This window comes from Aptenodytes forsteri, unplaced genomic scaffold (genome assembly GCF_000699145.1).
Source record: "Aptenodytes forsteri isolate BGI_AS27 unplaced genomic scaffold, ASM69914v1 Scaffold8, whole genome shotgun sequence".
Lineage (NCBI taxonomy): Eukaryota > Metazoa > Chordata > Aves > Sphenisciformes > Spheniscidae > Aptenodytes > Aptenodytes forsteri.
The window spans coordinates 10,326,617-10,336,557 of record NW_008796218.1 but is presented as its reverse complement, the minus strand read 5'-3'; the positions used below and the strand labels follow the sequence as shown (position 1 = coordinate 10,336,557).

The 9,941-nt window shown below is 36.4% G+C and overlaps 1 protein-coding gene across 1 annotated transcript in view; it reads left to right on the top strand.

The window, feature by feature from the left end:
- Window positions 1–9,941, top strand: part of QSER1 (glutamine and serine rich 1) — a 44,927-nt gene that overhangs the window by 7,918 nt on the left and 27,068 nt on the right. The window contains exons 3-4 of the mRNA XM_019474527.1: window positions 6,893–7,005; window positions 8,288–8,452. Of these exons, the coding sequence (XP_019330072.1) occupies window positions 8,314–8,452 (139 nt within the window). The 5' untranslated portion in view covers window positions 6,893–7,005; window positions 8,288–8,313. The remainder of the gene's footprint in view (window positions 1–6,892; window positions 7,006–8,287; window positions 8,453–9,941) is intronic.

The following is a 9,941-nucleotide window of genomic DNA, read 5'->3' as shown; positions in this document are numbered from 1 at the left end:
CAAGATGAACCGCTCCATGATCTTCCCTGATTACATTTTAATTACATTAAAAGGGAAGAATGTGACATAACCAACAGACAGTTGAGATTGTCGATAAAATACTACTCTTCTGTGTTTTACTGAAATACCATAGAACTGGAGTCTGATTCTGTATTTTCCATCTTTCTAAAAGTCATCTTCTATCTTGAATAATATTTTTAGAGAGTTAATAATCCTTTAAAATATTGACATCTATTTATTTTTTTATGTGATAATTCAAAAACAAACCAGGCGAATGCTAAAGATGTGTACTGTTCCCAAAGGAACGCTCTACATACCTTTTAAGATGTATTAACTTTAGAGATGCTTTTCTTCTAATTTCTCAGTGGTGGACTTCATTTTTCAAGTAGCAGATTATTTTTTCTTTTGTCTCGTGAATACCGTAACTGTTCTAGGCTGTTAAATAGTCCTTCTCTTTGTCCAAGTACTGGTTGAATCTTCAAATGTTAAGGATTGTCTTGTATTATCTTATGAGAGGATCAGGGGAATTAGATGCATGGAGTAGGCTGGTTTCCATTTTTTCCCGAACCTGCCAACATTTGCAAGCTTTGAACCAACTTTGTTCTTGGAGTGTCTTTTTTTTTGTTGTTGTTTTTTTTTTTTTTAGTATGTCTGCAGCTGGGAAATAGAGGTGAAAAATTATATATTGTTTACATTTCTAAATAAGTATTTTGCACTGAAATGAGTTGCTGGGCTGAGCAGGAGTTTGTTTTCCTTTGTTTTCTATTGGAATTAATTTCTGAAACGTTTTCTGTTGTCTGTACAGGCTTGCTTTTAAACTTCTAGAAGTGTGTTGGCCTGTCCATTGGACAGGAGTGATTTGATGTTATTAGCAGTATTAAACTCGTTTAAGTAGCAACTTTCTTTCTAGGCAAATCCCTCCATCCTTTATGATTCTGCTTTCTTAGAGTCATTGCTTTTTTAAAAATACAAGATCAAACCCATTTTTGGATTAAATATATCTACCTATAACATTGCTTTTAAATTTTAATTTTCTTCTGAGCTGCAGATAGATGAACGCTAGATGCTGAATTACATTCTAGTCAGACTGTAGCAAACGGTGGTGAACTCCATTGCGGTTACAATGAGCAGCTGAAGCGCATACTGGCTAAAAGGCCATTACCCTCCATTTTATCTGTATTAAATTCAAGTAATGTTTCCAAGTAGTACTCTTCCATTCTGTCTCCGTGGGATGCTGTGAATAAAGGCAAATTAACAAAGCTAAATATTTAAGCAAAATATTAAATATTGTATCTAATATTAAAACAATTCTAAATACGAACCTGCCAGCAGATAATGCAAGCTGGAACTGTATTTTACATGTTTAAAATCAAATATAGTGGACAAAAAGAGATGTAAGCTGCATATCAGTTTATATAGCTTATATTTAGAACAGTTTTTTTAATATTTAGAAATGTGTTTGTCATTTTTGTGGTGTTTGGATCTTAAGTGGCTTTGCTTTTGGCCTCTGACTGGAACTCGCTATTGCATAGCTAAGGAGCTGGTTGAAGAGAAACTCCTTTGCCAAGTATCTGAGCTTTGGGGTAGAGGGGGAAATTTGAGTAATATTTCCCCTATTTCGCATATATCTCAAATCAGATAAAGTGCAAAGTGTGAGTTTTAAGGTATTTCCTTGTCAGTACGAGGCTATCACTGTTTTTTTTTTTTTAATCTCCTTTTTGGTGATTTAATATTAGAAGTGGACCGCATGCCTAGTCATCTCCCTGCGGGAGTCAGGAAGCTCCTCTTGTTTTCAGTAAAGTCGAACAGGCTGCCCGAGGATGAAATCAAATCGTTTCCCTTGTCTACCTCAAATCTGATCACTTGTATGGTGCGTGCTGGGTTGTTGCCTTTTGTTTTGCTGGGTTTGGTTGTTTTGGATCTCAGACTTGTTAGCCTGTGCAGGAGCCTGAGGTTGGGGCGCTGAGGCTTCCCCGCTTGGGGCGGCGGGAGGAAGGGGGCTTTCCAGTTCTCCTGCAGTCAGGAGTTTCCTGTGCAACTACTTGTCTTGTAGGTGTCCGGTTTCACTTTGAGCACAGCCTGCACCGTTTGAATACTTCGAAAATGCTCTGTGATTTAATGCAGTTTTTAGCAATTTTCCTTTATATCAGAGGCAGAAGTTACAAGTGCCTAAGAACAAAGGAACGAGGTATTGCACCCAGAAGTATCCTTTGCTGCTTAAAAGTCCAGGTCTGTTTTTCACATAGCCATTATACATTTCCCTAGAGCTTGAATAATTGCTGCTACTAAACTTAAAAAAAAAAAAAAAATTTTTAAAAATTGATAGGCTTTATTAAAAAGATCAAGAAAAATGAAAATTCATCTAGAAAATAAAGATGAAAATGCCCTCTTTCCATGTAATGATACTTTTTGTATCGGGGATTAAGTAAACTAAGATACTTGTTTAAGGTGGTTTTTTTCTGTATTTCATTCTGTATGGATGTCTAGGAGAGCAAGGTTATTTGAAGAAAATGAGAGAATTAAAAATAAAGGCTTACTTGTATGTCCAGTGCTTATTGCAACTAAATTTTGTTTCCTTGTAAAAGTGATCCTTCCATCTGAGTTTGAAATTGAGAAATGCATGTATCACTTGGGTAAAGCGCAAACCAGATAATTGTGTTGGCAGGTGAGGAGGGTGGCGAGTGCAATGTAACCTAGTAACCTTTTGCAGTTGGAGACCTAAATTCATATGAAACTATTAGATTGAAGAATGCTATGGAAATAAATTATTGTAAGAATAGCAATATAAACAGATATGTGAAGAGTTGATTCAGGAAAGACTTAATACAGGCTAAAAAACAGGAGTTGTAAATCAAGGTTGAGGCATTTTAGTAACAAGTAAGTGCAAAGACTATACATTTTCTTCCAGAAATTTTACTGGAGAGGTAGTAATCTTCTATTAGCCCAACTGGTGGAGCTAAAAAACCCAAATTAATGTTTAGTTGTTTCATTTTTCACCTTCATTGTCATAAGGTTTTTTTGATTGCATCATTACAGCAATGACAAATAATGATGGCTCTTTATAGGACATCTCTAAAAGGACACTTAAATATTATATTAAAATTGAATGGACCTTTTCAGTGAAAATACTTCAGGGAGAACTATTTTCCAAATTTGTATGTCAAATTTGTATTACTTTCTATCAGTAATCACTCCATTGTGCAGTTAACTATGCCAGTAGAAGTGAGAAATCACTGTGATGTATCAGTGATCAGGGGGAAGTGTTTTTGGAACACTATATAGCAACTAATGATAACAAATAACAACGTACCAAGTAATGTGAATGTGTTTCTTCAGTAACTAATCTGACATTTCAGTGCAAGTGAGAACTCGTGGAATTTTAACAAACTTGGAAACCAGAGTACAAAAAGGCTAGATAGCCATAATGTTATTTGCCACGCTTAATGTATTTTTGATATGCGAATTACATGCTGTATAAGTTTGTCTGTTTAAAAGCTAAATTTTGTAAAAAGAAACCCTAAGGCAGTAATCTTCTTTCAGATTGCTGTGCTTGTGTTTAGGATAAGCTTATGTAAACTGAAGGCATATATGCAGGGGTTTTTTTAGATAAGAATCTACATTCCAGCAACTAGTAATTACACAATAAACAATTAACTGTTCTAATAAATACAATGTTTTTATTGAAAGTCAGATTAATTTTTGAGGTTGCGGTTGCATTAACTATGACCTGGGAGTTTGTATTTAAAAAAAAAAAAAAAGTCATCATATACTTTGAGTATTCTTACGATGCTCATAATTACTGGAATTTTGAGATTCTAGTAATTACAAGGTTTTTGAGATACTAAGTCTAGAGGTTATTTTGTATCCCAGTGTTAATTCCAGCATCTGTGTTACAAAGTCTTTGTCTTAAGTTTCTTTTTATCATTCAAAACGTTCTGCCTCATGTCTACAAACTTGTGTTTTAGACTGTCTTCTAGTCTTTGCATATACTGTACGTTTCCTTTACAAAAAAGGTGTTTATTGCAAGGGAGTGAAGAGGGGGAAATGAATCAGTCTTCACCGAACAACCAGAATAAGTAGAAATTTCAAATTAAAAAAAAACCAAACAGCAAACTAAGTTTTCAGTTTCCCAAATTTTCAGGTGGTTGATTTAAAGTAAAGTTCATCCACTTTGTCACAGTAGAAGGTCATGAGCAAAATGTAAGAGGAGGGATGATGCAATATTACTTGATGTAATCTGCACCGCTTTTTGCGGGTCTCACCTCATCTGGAAGGATGTTTGCTGCAAAGTGTAGGCCCGCTTGCCTAGAAGACCACTACAATGCCAAACATGCCTCTCAGCCTGAAAATACCTGAAACGGGAAAAGGCAGGTGTTGCGGTGTATGAGCGATATATGTAGTATGACTTCATAGTTTGCCTTTTAAACGTATATGAAAGCAAAGTCAGCATCACATACTTTAGGCAGGTAAATGCTTTAAGAAAACTTGAAAGTGAACTAAGTAAAACCTATTACACATGGAAAGTTTTCACAAGATCAGCATTTGTGTCGTTGAACGTAACTCTTGCTAACAATGCATGTGCTACCATGATTCAGTTTAGAAACGTATTTTCTCATGTAGCACATTTTTATTTTTAAAAAATCTGAAGAAAACATCATGTGTCCTAAGTTTTATGTTTTTTCTAGCTATGCAAGTTTGTTCCAAAAAACCAAACCACCTGAACTTTAAAATTTTCCTTGTAAAAATATTTGCATTTAAATTGGCTTTATTACATGCATTAATGTTTTATGTGCAGAACACTATTGTAATTCTTTTGGTCTGGAAATACTAAAATTTTTTAATGCTGTAAATAAAAACATAACCTACAGTGTTATGCAGTCATGCCTGCTGATTGTCCATAGTAATGATGCAAATCATTAGATTTCAGTCAGCGTATAATAGAAATCAGTTGCTGATACATAGTGTTGAACTGCGCAAAGATCTATCCTCTGCAACATAAGCACGTCGATGTGCTGACTCTGAATTGAGGTTTGGCTGTTCTCTAAAAGGTAATTATTGCTGTGAAAGGTAAAGTGCTAGACAGTGACTGCAACTGAGAAAAGCAGTAGCTGAGGTTCTTTTTTTTTTCAAAGGATTTTAGTTCATTCTTTACACTTGTGCCTTAGTCTGGCAAGCTGACTATTGGAGCACTGCAATGCTATTAAGCAGCTGAACTGGAAAATATATCCCCTGTTAGTGCATCTCAGGAATGGAAGTTAATCTAGAAGTCTAAAATGTTGTGTCCCTTATAGACAGGCTCTTGCTAGTTCATAATGTGTGGACGTCACAGCACTTTTAAAGGCTCATCAGATCTCCGCTGCCTCCTCTTTTCTTAATGAAAACAAAGCAGATCCAGTAGTGTTGCCAATTTTTATATTATTTGGTGACTTCTATAAAAGTTTCCCATGATGTCATGATTCCTGGCATCAAGTGTTCAATTTTTTCCCTCATGCAGAGTGACTGCCCCCTCATCCCAGGGGATGAAAGAGGGTAAGTAAGGGAAGTCTCCCTTACAGCAGTCAGCAGGGAGGGTTGTGGGTTTTGCCGTTTGGGGTTTCTTGGCATCTGTTTACAACGGAATTTTGAACTTAAAGGAATCTCACGTGCACTGGAGTAAGTAGCAGCTACCTATAAACTTAACGTCCAAAAGGCAAGAAGAGAAGAAGATAAATGGTTACTCAGTCATGCCGGCTTTCATTTTTTCCATTTGACAGGTGCTATACAGAGCTGGATCTGTGGAAGCTTGAAAGCTTTGGGATTTTGTTTTGCTTCCCCCTCCTTTTTCTGCCTTTTAAGTTGGAAAACATTAGCACTTTTGACAGGTTCCTAATGTTGCTTGATGTTTAGATCGCATTTCTTTATTTTCTGCATTATTGCTTTTGCATGGGCCCAGACACTGTATATTTTCAGTTTGCTTCCATTAAGCCTGATTAAAACATTGTGTTAATTTAGATGACTCATTTCAAAATGTTAAATAAAAATGGATCATTATTAAGTTATATTTAATACTAGGAGGTCTGAAGACGGATTTGTCACTTGCTAGTGCTCTCACTGTCAATTTTGTTAGAATTGTACCAAAATTAACAAAATCTTTAAAAAACTATTGTTCCCGCAGCTTCCTAGACATTCCAGTCTTTGTATTAAATGTGGTCCTGTAAGTTTTAATGGAATCAGAAATTGAAATGTTAAAGTGGGCATGTACTTGTAGTCAGTCATCTGCTTTGCAGATTTTTAGATGTCTCATTTCAAAATGTTAAATAAAAACTGTGGATCATTAAGTTATATTTAATACTAGGAGGTCTGAAGACGGATTTGTCACTTGCTAGTGCTCTCACTGTCAATTTTGTTAGAATTGTACCAAAATTAACAAAGTCTTTAAAAAACTATTGTTCCCGCAGCTTCCTAGACATTCCAGTCTTTGTATTAAATGTGGTCCTGTAAGTTTTAATGGAATCAGAAATTGAAATGTTAAAGTGGGCATGTACTTGTAGTCAGTCATCTGCTTTGCAGATTTTACATCGGTAAATCATTACAGAAAGTGTCCATCCAGTGTTTCTTACAGTTGAACTAGGAAGACCTCTGTCTTTCTGACCTAGTCCTTTGTAGACTTTTCCATGATCAACTTTGATTTTTGTAAGAGTTTTTTTCCCCCCTTTGGCTTGTTAGGTTTTGTTGTACTTTTTTAAACTGCTTAACATTTTTAGTGACGTTCTAGCACAACCACATCTGTCAGACCTTGGGCATGTGTTCTCTTTTATTTCTGCAACTTTTTGGCTTGTGGTTGGGATTTCATAGTTGTACTTTGTTTCTATAGCTGTATATTTTTGTTAATAATGTTTAATTTCTTCCTTAGCTTAAGTTATGGAGGAGGACATTCATCACATTCAGAAACAGATCTTCTTCACAGACAGACATACACAGCTTCTCATCAGCTTCCTGGATACTCTGCTACACACCATCCTACTGGTAACTGTCCATATCATGAGATTACAGCTTAAACAGCTAAAGAAAGAAAAAAACCTGTTACGTAATTTAGATTCAAATTGATGAATTTTATAATCAGAGGGAGTTTGTCATGCAGGTGGTGGCAAGTGGTATGAGAAAAGCTGAGTTTGTAGTAGAAAGTTAACAATCAGTTGTTAGCTTTTATCAAAATGTAAGTAGAAAGAAAAATATAAGGGGGGGTTATGCTCAATAACTTATTGTTGGTTCTTAAAGAAACTGCGTTTATTCTTTAAAATACAGCTTTTCAGGATTTGGCCTATGCATAAGGGCCAAACGTTAAGTATACCTTGAAGCCAGCTGCAGAAATCATGCCGATTTTTTTAGACTAAAGCAAAGAGCAAAACTAATGCAAGTTTGAACACACTGTTGCTAGTACTTACATGTGCGAACTAAGACATAGTGCTGGGGGTAAAGTTAAAATTTACTTTAAATATAGTAGCAGATTAGGTGATGTTACATCTGCATCAGGATCTGTCTGTGATCCTGATGATATCCTGTCTCCATGTCAGGAGAAGACAGGGCATGACCTCTTCATGCTTGCCTTGCAATCCAGTTTCTAAGGAAAGATATTTGAGCTCGTGCTGGCTGGAATCGGCAGTCTCTTGACCAAGTCCTCGATCAGGACGATGGAGGGTCAGAACTGCAGAGAACATTCAGGGTGCAGACCCTGCAGTCTTGACATAATCTCAGTTATTCAAAACTCTGGATCTCTCCAGTGCTTCCCATCGAGCCCCCTGCCATTGGAAGGTGTGAGCAACAGGGAACACACAAAGGTGTTTGTTGAAACAGGAATGCAACCAAAACCCCCTTTCTTGTGCCAGTCCTACAGAGAATTCCAAACTGCTACAAGCTGCCCAAAGGGGAAAAAGGTTGATACAGAGAAGTTGAACCCATTTCAGAAGGAATTCTGAATGTTTAAACAGTTCATGTAAAAACTGGAACAGTGAATCTTCAGATGAAGGGAGAATTTTATTGCTTGACCTGAATATTGTTTTTAAGCATCATATTTGACATACATTTAATAATAGATTTCAAAATGTATACTCAAGTTCCAGTTTACAGTTGCAACGCTGTAAAACAGTTAAACACTGAAAATATCAATGTACTTTAATAATACTGCTTATGTTTCATAGGTTATTTTTAGTGAATTATGAATGTATGTTCTTGTTATTTGATTGAGCTTCTTATAACTTCATCTGAATTGTCTGTTTGTTTTGTTTCATTTCCCTCCACTCTCATCTAGGTCTTTCAGGAATATTTGATACCAGTATGCACAGTGCTGGAAGTAACACTAAGGAAACTTCTTCAGTTATGAATTTTCTCTCTGCTATTGAGTCTCGTACTGCTCAGGCAGTCTCTTCAGGATCTACCCTTTTACCACAGTTCAGGGCTCCTTCCTGGCAGACAGGTGAAAAATTTCTCTTGAATTAAAATTTTGTCATGATTATATTGAATGTTTGGGAGAATTTGAAACAAAAATATCCTGAGTAGCTGAAAAGGCTACATGTCTTCTACCTCTTTTCCATCTTGGTATTTAAAAATCTGAAATTCAATGAAATTATATTAGCAGAAGAATTATATTAGAAGAAGAGTTATATGAGCAGAAGTTCTAATTGTTTAGAAGGAATTTAGATGTATAGGATACTATTTTGTCTAATGAGTCAAATTTATTCTCCAGCTTTGTTTGGAATTAATCTCACCAACACCATAAGCATATTCAGGTACCTGTACACCCTAGCAGATCTTTCATTCTCAAACTCTGTTCCCTGTCATAATTCTTCTTCTGTGATATTACTACTAAAAATCTGTGGATAACTTCAGCCCCTTTGTACACAGAAGTAATGAGCAAGGGGTTCTCAAAAAGAGGGTCTGAGGTGCATGTCGCATAGAAATAAGTGATCTAATTTACAAATAAACAAACATGCTGTCTTTTTTGGCAGACAGACTGCCTCCTGTAAAACTCCCCCATCTGTCAAGCCTTCTGTGCAGAGCAGGAAACTTTGCATATTTTGAGCTTGCTATAGACAGCCATGCCAAGATAAGTGTTGCGACTGCATCTGTGGGTAGCTTCAAGTTATGCTTAATCTTATGTAGTGATTATGCAGCTGCGCAGTGAATCACATCTATTCACTGATCTGACAGAAAACGTTTGGGTGGCTTTTTTTCCTTTGGTGGGGTGGTTTTCCACTGTATCAGCAAGCTGATCTGTGTCTCAGTGCAGCTGTATGATCGCTGGTTCTGATTTAGGGGAGGAGGCATAAGGTAGAAAGAGGGAAGAGTTGAACAATCCTTTTGTTGATGGTTCGCACTTGGTGTGGTAAGTGTAATGTGCAGCTGCATTCTGTGAAGAGCTACTCAAAAAGTTGAGAAGAGAAAATGTGGCTTTTTATTCACCATGGACAAAAAAGCAGATATGTGGGAACACAGATGAAGATACACACTGTTAGTCTTTCAAAAAATCTTAATATAAATCAGTGGTGTTTAGAGTTGTGATGACCCATCCTCACATCACATTGTCAGCTGGGAAGAAATCTTTTTTTCTCTTCGTCCTAGCATTTTCTCCATTGCAGCCTGCCTAACAGTGAATTGTGAAGAATGGGGAGACATGCTGTGGGTCGGGTTTGATGTTGATACCAGTGATTGAGAGACTTCTCAGTACTCATTACTAAGAACTCATCAGTAAGCCCATTTTCAATATTACCAGTTCTCTGAGCTTTCTGTTGTCCTTTTATATTTTTGCTGCTTTTCTGTATCCCTCAATCCTCCCAAGTGTCTTGTGAGAGCTTTGTCTTCTACAAACTTTTTCGATGAGGGAAAACAAGTGCTCTTTGCTCTTCAAGGTGACCTTTCTTTAGAAGGGTTTTTTACTTTGGGTTTTTCTCCAAACACTGCAACTG